At 42.0% G+C, this 14,026-nt stretch overlaps 1 protein-coding gene across 2 annotated transcripts in view; it reads left to right on the top strand.

The window, feature by feature from the left end:
- ttll5 (tubulin tyrosine ligase-like family, member 5) overlaps positions 1-14,026 on the top strand; it is a 419,059-nt gene that overhangs the window by 84,908 nt on the left and 320,125 nt on the right. For both annotated transcript variants that reach the window (XM_059648892.1, XM_059648891.1), the window contains one exon: positions 5,073-5,180. In XM_059648892.1, coding sequence (XP_059504875.1) covers positions 5,073-5,180 — 108 coding nt within the window. The remainder of the gene's footprint in view (positions 1-5,072; positions 5,181-14,026) is intronic.

Here is a 14,026-nt window from a genome sequence, read left to right as displayed (position 1 = left end):
TGGAATCATTCACTGAACACTGCACAATATTCAGTATCAGTTATAACTCCTCAGGTTGAAATAGTCCATGTCCACACAGGGCAGAATTGGATAACATCTAAGCTTAGATTAATAATTAGCAAATGACATCTAGATCACACATGTTTCAGGTAATGACCATCTTAAACAAGAGTTCGAATCATTCTTCTTTCTAAATAGCAACGTAGCCATCACTGAAAATCCCACTGTAACTTCCAGCTATATCAATGCTCTGCTCTAAGAGCAGGTCAGATACTAGGAAATCTGCAGTGACTAACTCACCAATTTATGCCTTGAACCTGTCCATCATCCACAAAGCACAAGTCATAGAGCTATGAGCAAGAATAGGCAATTCAGCCCTCAGGTCTACTCTGCCATTTAATATGTTCATGGTTGATCACATCTGAGCTTCAACTCCACTTTCCTGCATGTTCCCCATCGCCCTTCAGCCCATTGCTAATTGAAAATCTATCATCTTCTTAAATTTACGCAATGCCCCAAGATTCACTGGACTCTTGTGGGGGAGTGAGTTCCTGTTATAAAGGGGAGGTGATACCCCCCCCCACCCAATAATTAAAATCAAAACTCAAGCCCCCAATCTGTTATGTTGGGGTAGAGATCACCTTAGAGCATAGAACAGAGAAAAGTACAGCACAGTACAGGCCCTTCGGCCCATGATGTTGTGCTGTGGAATAATCCTAATCCAATAATAAAATAACCTAACCTACATTCCCCTCAATTCACTGCTGTCCATGTGCATGTCCAGCAGTCGCTTAAATGTCACTAATGACTCCGCTTCCACGACTACCACTGGCAAAGTATTCCATGCGCTCACAACTCTCTGGGTGAAGAACCTCCCTCTGACATCTCCTCTATACCTTCCTCCTAACACCTTAAAACTATGGCCCCTCGTGGCAGTCAATCCTGCCCTGGGGAAAAGTCTCTGGCTGTCGGCTCTATCCATGCCTCTCATCACCTTATACACCTTGATCAAGTCACCTCTCTTCCTCCTTCTCTCCAGAGAGAAAAGCCTGAGCTCAGTCAACCTCTCCTCGTAAGACAAGCCCTCCAGTCCAGGCAGCATCCTGGTAAACCTCCTTTGCATCCTCTCCAAAGCCTCCACATCTTTCCTATAATAGGGTGACCAGAACTGGATACAGTATTCCAAGTGTGGTCTCACCAGGGTTTTGTAGAACTGCAGCATAACCTCGCGGCTCTTAAACTCGATCCCCCTGTTAATAAAAGCCAAATCACCATATGTTTTCTCAACAACCTTATCCACCTGGGTGGCAACTTTGAGGGAGCTATGTACTTGAACACCAATCTCCTGCTGTTCCTCCACACTGCCGAGAATCCTGCCTTTGATCCTATATTCAGCATTTAAGTTCGACCTTCCAAAATGCATCACTTCGCACTTAACCACGTTGAACTCCATCTGCCATTTCTCAGCCCAGCTCTGCATTCTGTCAGTGTCTCACTGAAGCCTGCAATAGCCCTCGATATTATCAACGGCACCTCCAACCTTTGTGGATGTGAGTTTGCTCGCTGAGCTGGACGGTTCGTTTTCAGACATTTTGTCACCATTCTGGGTAACATTATCAGTGAGCCTCCGAAGTGCTGGTGTTATGTCCCGCTTTCTATTTAGAAACCTTTGTGTCATCAGCAAACATACTAACCCACCCCTCAACATCCTCATCCAAGTCATTTATAAAAACTACAAAGAGCAGAGGCCGAAGAACAGAGCCCTGTGGGACACCACTCAGCACTGACCTCCAGGCAGAATACTTACCATCTACAAACACTCTCTGCCTCCTGTCAGCCAACCAATTCTGAATCCAGACAGCCAAATCACCCTGTATCCCAGACCTCCTGACTTTATGAATGAGCCTGCCGTGGGGAACCTTATCCAATGCCTTGCTGAAGTCCATTATTAATAAAATTATAATAATTAAATAATAATTAAACCTGAAACAATCCGAGGAGCTCACATATTCTGTTAAAATAGAGTAGTTAAATGAAAGAAAGTCCCTGCTATTTACTTTATAAGCAACAAATAACAAGTTATGCACACAACAATTACACAAGTAACAATTTAGCAATTTAACCCTAACAGTGAGCCAAGGGCGGCACGGTGGCTCAGTGGTTAGCACTACAGCCTCACAGCACCGGGGACCCGGGTTCGATTCCCGCTTCGGGCGACTGTCTGTGTGGAGTTTGCACATTCTCCCCATGTCTGTGTGGGTTTCCTCCGGGTGCTCCGGTTTCTTCCCACAGTCCAAAGATGTGCAGGTTAGATGGATTGGCCATGCTAAAATTGCTTGTCGTGTTCAGGGGTGTGTGGGTTATAGGGGGATGGGTCTGGGTGGGATGCTTCAAGGGGCAGTGTCGACTTGTTAAGCTGAAGGGCCTGTTTCCACACTGTAGGGGATCTAATCTGTAGGGAATCTAATTACCAAATCAACCAACAAATTAAACAATTCCCCCTTAACTATTAAATGTTCCCTAACTGAACAAAAATCTATCAGTTTGATGTTCTAATAAACACAAGCCCCACCTATAAAAACCCCAAGTAATAATAAAAATAAATTAAAAATTAGACTCTCAAAAGTACAGTTGGGTTAAGTCTTCTAGAATGTTCTTTGACTTTGCTGCTGATCCTTCTGTCAGGAATGCTTTTTCTGTGAATTCTCCTGTTAAGACTCTAAGCGAGGTGTGTTGTGCTATCTTTATGAATAGATGGTGCTTTCTCAGAGAGCTTAGAGATTTCTGAGAGCCAGATGTTTACTCTTCAGATGACTGTTCACTCTCACACCAATTCTCTAAAACCTTCTTCTTATTTACCCCGATGACCTGTCAATTGTCTCATAATAGGATTGGTCTGAGGTTGTCAAAACTGCCAGATTTAAATTCAGACCAAAAGAGCTGTGGATGCTGTAAAACAAAGACAGGAGTTGCAGGAAAACCTCAGCAGGTCTGGCAGCATCTATGAAGAAAATTAGAGTTAACATTTCAGGTCCAGTGACTGTTCTGAGGAAGGGTCACCGGACTGAAATATTAACCCTGATTATTTTTTTTCTTCACAGATGCTGCCAGACCTGCTGAGATTGAATTCCACTGTCTTAAGTGTTTTGTTTAAGTTAATTGGCCAATCTTCGAGCAAGCTATCAAAACATCAAAATAAGCCTAAGGTTTCCAATCACACAGCCAATTGATAGCAGTTTCATTTTCAGAACTGCCTGTACCTCTTTGGCTGCTTACAGGTACATTTTCATTTAAGCCTCCAAGCTTAGTAAAGCACATCACCACTTAAAGGGACTACACACTCGTTCCCCCCACCCCCCTCATCGCCCCAAATCATTTTTACAAACAAATACTAACTTCCTGCCTTCCAATTCTCAAGTACTCCACATAATTTCGCAACAATTCTTCACATTCATGACCCTTTGAGAGAAGTAGTTCCTCCTCATCTGTTTTAAATCTGCCCTCCTAATACTCTCAATCTAGATTGCCCCACATGAGGACACATCCTCTCTACATCTACTTTATTTATTCCTATTAGCATCTTATATACCTCAGTTTAGATCTCATTGTTCTAAACTCTAGTGAGGATAGGTCTAAGCTGCTGAATCTCTCCTCCATAAGACAAGTATTTCATATCTGGAATTAATGTTCTGAACCTTCTTTGAACTGTCCCAATGCAATTCCATCCCCACTAAAGTAAAGGGACAAACTTTTGTATGCAATACTTAATTCTTTTGGCAACAAATGTCAAAATTCCATTTGTCATCTTTCTTACTGCCATACCTGCACATTCACGTTCTGTGATTCATGCATGAGGACACCTAGATCCCTATGAACCAAAACATTCTGAAGTTTCTTTAAATTTAGATAATATGTTACCTTTTTAGTTCCTCATATTCACAGTGAATAACTTCATACCTGTCCACATTTAAGTTCATCTGCCAAATTTCAGCCTATTCACCTAATCTCTCTGTATCAGTTTTAACTTGCTTATTTCTACATTTGTACTTTACTTTCCCACCTATTTTAGTGTCATCTGCAAACTTGGCTATAATACATCCTAGCTCCACATCCAGGTTATTAATATAGATTGTAAATCGATTAAAAGGTTGTCCACCCATTGTTGATTGGAGAGATTTTGAAGCCCGGTTCCACTTCTGTTTACTATCAGAGGGTATTGAAATCAACAGCTGGTTGAAGGATCTGAATATGACTTGCTGTTTGCATTAAAGCTGAGACACTGTGTATGCACAAGCCTACTCAGATGATGTTCCACACTATGCGTGAGTTCTGTATACAACCGAAAAAGCTCAGAATAAAACTTTCCGTGCAGAGGTATTAGTTGGCATACTGTTTGGGTTTGTTGAAGTGTCTAGCTTGATAACTGACCTCAGCTAGGATTAGTGATAATGGGAACTGCAGATGCTGGAGAATCCAAGATAATAAAGTGTGAAGCTGGATGAACACCTCTCTGAAGGGTTGAGGGCCGAAACGTCAGCTTTTGTGCTCCTGAGATGCTGCTTGGCCTGCTGTGTTCATCCAGTTTCACACTTTATTATCACAGCTAGGATTAGGTCTCTACATAGCAAGGAGTGCAAGTCTAGGCCCGAAACGTCAGCTTTCCAGCTCCTTTGATGCTGTATGGCCTGCTGTGTTCATCCAGCTCTACACCTTGTTATCTCAATAAAAAATGTAGTCAGGTGATCACAACCATAGATTGTTCTTAAAAACCCACCTGGTTCACTAATGTCTTTGAGGGAAAGAAATCTGACATCCTTATCTGATCTGGTCTCCATGTGATCTTGACCAGTGTTGATTTGGTTGATTCATAAATTCCTTCAGTAATAGACCAGCAAGTGATCCAGTTATATTGAGATGAATAATAACTCTTGGCCTTGTCCAATGAATAAATTTTATTGCGTTCGGATTTGTGTTTTATGTGGTGCTTGTAATTGTGCTTCAATTATGGAACTTGGTGCATTGTTTAACCTTTTGAGTGAGATTGTTTACAATGAGTCTTTTTCGTTCTGCAGCTTTGATGGCCCAGATCGAGGACCTCATCATTAAAGCGCTGATTGCAGCAGAGCTTCACATTGCCTCTGCTTCCAAAATGTTTGTGCCCCACAGAGGTAACTGCTTCGGTAAGTTTACTTTCTCGTGAATGTGGATTGCAAGTTCGCACAGATGCTTGTGGTTTTGGGGGTTTCCCCAGAAAGTTCTCTTACTTAAGAGCAAGAAAAACCATAAGCTTTAACAGGATTGGGTGAGGTGATAGCCTAGTGGCATTGTTGTTAGACTGTGATTAAACTATTAATGCGGAGATCCAGGTAATATTCTGGGGACCTGTGTTCAAATCCTGCCATGGCAGAATCTAAAATTCTGGAATTAAAAGTCTAATGATGATTGTTAGGAAAACCCCACCTGGTTCACTAATGCCTTTTTGGAAAGGAAACTGCTATCCTTGCCTGGTCTGGCCTACATGTGACTGCAGACCCATGGCAATGTTATTGACACTCAACTGCCCTCTGGGCAAACAGTGTTAGGCAATGAGTGCTGAACTAGCCAGTGATACCCACATTCTGTGAATGAATGAAAAAATAGATTGTAGGAGAAGGCCATTTGTCCAAATGGATCTGGCCAGACTCCTTCAAAGAGCTGTCCAATTAATTATTCCTGGTTTCTTGTTCTTTGTGTAAAGCTTCTTTCTTAGGTGTATGGATAATTTATAGCTAATTAAAGTTGTGATACAGTAAGGCAGAATTATCTGGTTTTATGAAAGGGCTTTTCAAATAAGTCCTATTGAAAAGATTATTACTACCCTCTCTCCTTGTGTCTCACTGGCAGTGATTCTCTGTGTCTCTCCTGCACACTATCTCTTCCTGTCTGTCACTCTGGTTTCATTGCTCTGTTGTCTCTCACTCTTTCAATCATTTTTTTGTGTCTCACTCTTTTTTGATGGCTCTGCATCTCTATAGCCCTCTTGACTGCTCTGTGTTTCTTGCTCTCTCAATTGCCTTCTGTGCCTCACATTCTTGATTGCACTATCTCTTGGTAAGTCTTGTTTGCTGTGTCTGTTTGTATATGGTGTTGCTCACTCTGCATTTGTGTGTCGGTATGTCATTTGCTGTGAGTGTGTCTTGCTCAGTGTGTTTGTGAGATGACTCTCTCTTGCTCGCTTGCTCTCTCTCTCGCTCTTGTGTTTCTCACTCTGTCGTACAAGGCAGTCAATAATGTTACAAGAAATGACGTCTGACCATGAAGAGTCAGTGTGGAGAAGGACTTACTTCAAGATGGTCATCAGGGGTTTCTTTCTGCTGTCTGCATAATATTCACAGTTGGAATGAACATTTTGTGTTACTAAGACCTGTTCCATATTCATCTCTAAACACATTTAGATTGTGGTAGCAAATGCTTCATGGATTAACGACAATTAAATCTGGCAGCAGGTGCATAAAATGTAAAATAAAAGTAGGAAGCAGTTCCAAGGCTGAATCAGAATGAAAGGGAATGGGAGGAAACAGCAACGGAGCTGAAATGAGGTAAAGAAAGGAGGCCACGACTAACTGTCTCAGGCAAAGAACTGTTAACCACAGGAGACAAATTGACAGAACACGCATGGACAGATCTTTATGGCAAACTGCAGCAGGGATCAGCTCAGGCAAGCCAAGTACAGGGGCAGTCAGCAGGTGGTAACAAAGGCTAAGTCCAGTGCCTAGTGAAAATGACATAATTCACAACAAATGACTCCAACTAGAACATAAGATAGACAAAAGAAAATTCAAACCAATTCCTGAAGCATTATCTGCCTAAATTTCATTGTCACCCAGAAAACTTTACTACCCAGACTGATCCACCACATGGTGGACGTGGAGCAGACCACACAATGGATGCTGAAGATTCCAATGCTTCAGATTCATCTGAGGACTTTTACACAAACCCTGACATGAATTGTGTACGGGCCTCCTAGCAGTAGTCAGGATGTGAAGAAGAAAATAAATCAGGACTCAGAAAAAGCACTATTACAATAATCATGGGGGACTTCAATATGCAGGTGGACTGAAAAAATCAGGTTGGTAGTGTAACTGAAGAAAAATAATTCATGGAATGTCTATGCAGAAGATTTTTGGAGCAGCATACAATAGAGCCTACCAAGGAACAGGTAATCCTGTTTTTGGTGATGTTGTAATGGGACTGAAGGTGAAGGAAGCCCTGGAGGGGAATGCAGTGATCATAATATGATAGAATTCACGCTGCAGTTTGAGAGGAAGAAGTTGGAAACAGATGTAATGGTATTACATTTGAGCAAAGGAAGTACAAAGACATGAGGGAGGAGCTGGCTCCAATTGATTGGTAGGGGAGCCTAGCAGGGAAGGCAGTGCAGTAGCAATGGCACCAGTTTCTGGCTAATTCAACAGGTATGGCAGAAATTCATCACAAGGAAGGAAAAAAACCAGACAAAGGGGAGCACGAGGCAACCATGGCTGACAAGGGAAGTCAGGGACAGCATAAAAGCAAAAGAACAAGCATATAGTGTGGTGAAGATTAGTGGGAAACCTTTCAAAATCCTCAGAGGACAACTAAAAAAGCAGTAGTGGGGCAAAGGTGAAATATGGTTCAGAAAACATTTGCAAAGATGTTGCCGGAGTTGGAGTGGTTGAGCTATAAGGAGAGGCCGAATATGCTGGGGCTATTTTCACTGGAGTGTTGGAGGCTGAGAGATGATCTCACAGAGGTTTATAAATTCACGAGGGGCATGGGTAGGGTAAATAGACAAGGACGTTTCCCTGCAGTAGGGGAGTCCAAAACTAGAAGGCATAGGTTTAAGGTGAAAGGAGAAAGGAGCAACACTTGCACACAGTGGGAGGAATGTACAGTAGAATGCATGTATGGAATGAACTGCGAGAGGAAGTGGTGAGGCTAATACAATTGCAGTATTTAAAAGGCATCTCCATGGGTACATGAGTAGGAAGGGTTTAGAGAGATATGAGCCAAATGCTGCTAAATGGGGATAGATTTCTATAGGAGATCTGGTTGGCATGGCCAAGTTAGACCTAAGGGTCTGTTTCAATGCTGTACATCAATGAGTCCATGAGGGCGAGCTAGCTAATAATATAAAATAAGATTGCAACAATTTGTTTTTGTTAGATGTATAAAAGGTAAGGGAGAGGCAACAATGGACATTGGACTGCTGGAAAATGAGGCTGGAGACGTGGTAATGGGGAACAAAGAAATGGCAAAAGAGCTGAATAGGTACTATGCATCAGTCATCATGGTGGAAGATACCAGCAGCATACCAGGACTTTAGGAGAGTCGGGGCAGAGGTGGGTGTAGTGGCCATCACTGACAGGAAAATGAAAGGTCTGAAGGCGAATATATCACCTGATCAGATGGATTTCATCCTCTGTGTTCTGAAGGATATGGCGGAGGAGATTGTAGAGGTGGTGATCCTTCAGGAATTACTGGAGTCAGGGAGGGCTCCAGAGGATTAGAAATTGGCTAACTTAACGTCCCTGCTTAAGAAGGGAGTGTGGCAGAAGACAGGAAACTACAGGCTGCTTAGCCTGACCTTGGGCATTGATAAGATGTTAGAATTCAGGATTAAGGATGACATCGCAGAGTACTTGGAAGTGCATGTTAAAATAGTGCTGAATCAGCAGAGCTTCATCAAGGGAAGGTCATGCCTGTCATATCTGTAAGAATTCTTTGAGGTCTTAAGTGAGTTGGACAAAAGGAGATCCATTGGATGTGATATATTTGGATTTCCAGAAGGCCTTTTGACAAGGTGCTACACAGGAGACTGCTAAATAAGATAAGAGCCCATGGTGTTAGGGGCAAGTACTGGTATGGACAGAGGATTGGCTGACTGGCAGAAGGCCGAGAATGGAGATGAAGGGTTTTTTTTTCAGGATGACATTGGACATAATTATTTGTGGATAGGGAAAACGACACTGTAATATCTGGCATGATATTATATCCTGGTCAAAATCTCACGTCTAGGACATCTCTGCAGGAGTTCCTCAAAGTGGTGTCCTAGGCCGAACTACCTTCAGCTGCTTTATCAATAAATGTTCCTTTGTCTTAATGTGGAAATGGGTTGTTCTGCACTTGTTGTACCATGTTGAGCATCTTTCATGACTGCTCAGATACTGAAGCAGTCCATGTTCAAAGGCAACAAAATCTGGACAACATTTCGGTTTGGACTGAAAAAGGGTCAAGTAGCATTATTGTCCCACAAGTGCCAGGCAACGACCACCTCCAAAAAAAGGGAATCTGATCATCATCCCTTGTTGCAGATAAAAATTAGAAAATACTGCAGAAACTGAGTAGGTCTGGCAAAATCTGTGGAGAGAAAGCAAGAGTTAGCAATTTGAATCAAGTAAACCCTCTTCAGCGATAAGCTTAAAAGAGGGATTTTTCTCTTTGTTGGTTAAAGTGCACATTGCCTGCAAAAAAAAGTGTGCCTTCGTCATTTGTTATAGTAAATGTTCTAAAATGTGAAATTTTGCCATCAGTTGGGAACTGATATTTCAGAGCTGTTGTGGAAACTTATCAGATTCTATGGTGATCAGAAAAATTCCTCCCCAGAGTTTGGAAGCCTTGTCATTGAGTATTGTCTCGCAGTTTAAGGCAGTCAAAAAATTTGGTGTTTATACCAAGAAGTGGAATTGAGTTCGATGATGTGCCATAAATTTAGTGAATGACAGAACAAGCTCAAGTGTCCATATGACCTACTCGTGCTGCTATTTCTTGCGTTTCTATGCAGAAGGGTAATCCACTTTCCTGTCACTAATACCTGTGCGAGATTGTGTGCCTCTTTGAGTGTGGTTGAGCGCATGACCATGCATGTTTGTTCACCATTCTCAAAGGAGAGGGTAGGGAGCTTGTGAGGGCACTGGCCAGCTGATAAAGGAACGGGGAAAGTAATGTCAAAAAAGAAAACACCTGTCAAGTTCTGGTTGGGTGCTAAGCTTCAGATGGTTTACTTAGAATGTGCAGCTTCAGATTAATTTGCCTTGTATGGGGACAAGCTGACCCACTTCTTCAAAACTTAAATATCTTCTTCCACAAGTTATTATTTCTCAGCGAGCTGTTAAGCTTACTTTCCCTGCTGTTTTGAGACACTTTCACCCCTTTGTCCTCCAAATGTCCAAACCTGGCTCAGGAATTTCTCTGCTTCATCTTTGTCCAGCTGTTTGTTTATTTTTATAAACTTGCAGCAAATTCCTGTTTACTTTTTGAAGGATTTATTAATTTGTTTTTACAAATTGATGGCTATTCAACCTAAAGCAAAGTGCAGCTTGTGTCTTATGACCTCCTTTTACTGGGACCAAACTTTCCTTCTCTCCATTAATTACAGGAGATAGCCCTTTGCCCTTTCTGTTGTTAGCAATGTTGCTGCTCTCTCTCATTCCCTGTTTTAAATTGTATTTGTTACCAGTGGCTTTCCATCCTCATTGCTTTCTTGTTTTTGGAATTTTATTTCTTTTATTAGGAGTATTGTTCATGAGTAGCAAAATGTTGAGAGTGGAAAAGGAATGCTGGGTTCTGTCACAATGTGATGCCTGTGTGTCTGGCTGTAGTAAAATGTAAGATCTTCTTCTGCACTGCTTTAAGGAAGGATAAGACTTTGAGTTTGAAATGAGTGTATTTTCTGAGTCTTAGGCCTATACCTGTGTATTGTGTATGAGAGCCACAGTTAAATCATTGCATTATTTTAGGGCTTAACTCTCGAGGAAAGAGGGACTTGCATTTCCATTATCCTTTTCACAACCTTGGGATTTGCCTTTGTGTTTGACAACTAGGGAACTACTTTTGAAGTGTAATCACTATTGTAACATAGGAAGTCCAATAGTCAGTTTGCACAAAGCAAGTTCCCACAAGCAACAAGAGGGTTATGACAGATAATCCGTTGCTGAAGGACAATTTATTTACCAGGATACAGGAGTGCTCCCCCACTGTTTCTGTCATGCTTTGAAATTTTTATTACCCACCTGAGACAACAAACATGACATAGGTGTATGAAGTTACAGGTACTTGCAGCGCAGTAGCTCGCTATTCTGCCGTGAAGCTCATGCTATTATGAGTGCCGCATATAGCTTAACGTCTAATTTGGAAGATGGCAGCTCCAGCGGTTTCTTTTAGACCTGCACTGAGGTGCCCCTCTGCATTGTGGTTGGGCCAAGCCTCCATGATTCCTGACCCGAACCATTGACTCTCCTGCCCCTCTGATTCTGCCTGCCCTGCTGTGTTCCTTCAGCTCCACACAGCAATTGACTCTGATTCTAGCATCTGCATTTCTTTCTGTCTCTGAAAACTTGAACCTCTCTGATTAGAGGCAAGAGTGCTACATGGAAATTAGCTATTTCTTCTATACTAGGAAATGGCCTAGTGGTATTATACCTGGACTGTTAATCCAGAGACCTAGATAATGTTCTGGGGACCAGGGTTTGAATCCCACCATGGCAGATGGTAGAATTTGAAGTCAGTAAGTATCTGGAATTAAGAATCTAATGATGACCATGAATCCATTGTCAATTGTTGGAAAAACCCATCTGGTTCGTTAATGTCGTTTAGGGAAGGCAACTGCCATCCTTACCTCGTCTGGCCTACATGTGACTCCAGACCCACAGCAATGTGGTTGACTCTGAGCTGCGCTCTGGGCAATAAGGGTTGGGCAATAAATGCTGCCTAGTGAATGATGCCCTTGTTCTGTTTATGAATTTTCTTTAAAAAGTGATCCTTGTCCTCTGACCAGATGCAGGCCAGCCTGGTGAAATGTTCCAGGATAATAATAATCTATTTGCAGCCTTCACTGGAGAGAAGAATTTGGAAAGCTATTGAATTTCAGATCGGCCAATCTTGCATATGAATTGGGAATCCAGGCAATACTAATATAGGATCGGTAATGCTTTGTTTGAAGTGTGTGAATGATTTATTTAAGTGTGTGACGACCTCTATTTATCTTTGACTATATGTTAATTCAAAGGTATCTACATGTACATGGTCTTTGCAGAGATATATTTAAGTTGCAGCATGGCCATGTGACCTGGAGTCTGTTACACATAGATGAACCATAGGTGATGCGTAAAGTTAGGGAGACCTGCATTTCTATCGAATCTTCAAATTTTCAAATTTCTTAAACCATTTCATAAACAATGTCATCTTGAAGTTGTAAATTAGTGACAACATACTGATCAAGGAAACAGTTTTGAAAGTACACAGCAATTAGTCTGTGTCCTTAAGGAGGTAGTCTAACTTCATCTCAGCTCCAGTGTGGTGACAGACTGATATGTTATATGTTTTATGCTATTACATTCCTGTCATTGTAAACTCTGTTGTCCTGATGCAATGTGAGCAATGCTGCCTCGGATCTGCTACCTAGTAAAAATAGTATCTCTTTATTGCACCTGTCTATTGGAAGGTTTCAGTATCCTACTTCAGAAAATAAAGTCATATGCCTAAGCTGCCATAGCAACAGGAAATATTTTAATGGTACAGAAGGCAGAATATTTTTGTCTCATCCAATTGGTACAAGCTATATTTAGTTAGGAGCCATTAGAGTTCATGTCCTTAAAACGAGACAGCTCTCCCCTAGCAGCAGGACATAACACCATGGAATATCTGCTCCTGTTGGTATTAACATGCACCAGTTACTAGATTCAACACTATTTATTAGAAATCAAAGGGATGGAAATGCAGTCATTGATCTGGAGCCTGAAATTTACACCTGTCCACTGCTCAGTGTCAGTATTTAGATTTGCTTTTTAAACTGAATGAGCTTAAGGAGACAGCCCAGTCAGCAGCTGAACAGCACAGCTGTGCTTCAAACCAAAAGAGCTTGTAGCCAGCCTCAAAGGAATAAGGATAGTTTTCAAATTCCTTCAAGGTCTTGCCCCTCTTTATTCTTGTAACATCTCCCATCCTAATTTTGTTTACCATCTCTGACCTCCATTTCCATTGCCTAACATTTGTAATTGTGTCTTTACCTGAGGAACACATACCAGCTCCCACTAAACCTCTCGAACTTTCTTTTTTCTTTCTTTCTAGAAGTAAAACTCTTGGTCATTAATCCTAACCTCTGAAGTGCAATGGAATGTTTTACTATGTGAAGAGAGGTGGTAATGGCTGAAGTGAGGAAGGTGTTTCGGATCTGGCTGAGGGTCCTGTCAACTCACCACCTGACCCCTCAAAGCCCCCAGATCAGAGTTAACATTTTGGTTCAGTGACCTTTCCTCAGGACTGATGGTAGCTAGGAAAAGATTGTGTTTTTTATGCAGAAGATAGGTTAGGGAGAGAGGGTAAGGAGTAAGTGATAAGTGGAAATAGAGCCCAAAGAGAAAGAACAGATGAACTGACAAAGGAGTGGATAACAATCAGCCTGGGTGGGTGAATGAATATCTATTAGTGGGTAATGATGGGGGTGTGTCATAGCAGACTCTGAGAACAAGGCCTGGTTTGAGAGGGTCAGGGTATGCACACGTGAAGATGCCTCAAACCCTAAAATTGTTGAACTTGATATTGGGTCCAGAAGGCTGTAAGTTCCCAAGTGGAAAATGAGGAGCTGTTATCTCAGCTTGCGTTGAGCTTCTCTGAAGCATTGCAACAATCCTGAGACAGAAGTTGTTTCAGAGATAATAGGAACTGCAGATGCTGGAGAATTTGAGATAACAAGGTGTGGAGCTGGATGAACACAGCAGGCCAAGCAGTATCTCAGGAGCAGAAAAGCTGATGCTTTAGGCCTAGACCCTTGTCTAGGCCCGAAACATCAGCCTTCCTGCTCCTAAGCTGCTGCTTGGCCTGCTGCGTTCATTCAGCTCTGTACCTTGTTATCTCCGAGACAAATGTTGGCCAGAGAACACGTGATGTGTAGAAGTGTCAGGCAACTGGATGGTCAGGTCTTTTTTTGCAGAGCAGTCATCTGGACTATGCTTCATTTCCCAATGGAGAGGAGACCACGTTGTGACCAACGAATGCAGTAGACTAGATT

This window comes from Stegostoma tigrinum, chromosome 10 (assembly GCF_030684315.1).
Source record: "Stegostoma tigrinum isolate sSteTig4 chromosome 10, sSteTig4.hap1, whole genome shotgun sequence".
NCBI classification, from domain to species: Eukaryota; Metazoa; Chordata; class Chondrichthyes; order Orectolobiformes; family Stegostomatidae; genus Stegostoma; species Stegostoma tigrinum.
The sequence above is the reverse complement of the archived record's forward strand: the minus strand, read 5'-3'. Positions and strand labels throughout refer to the sequence as shown.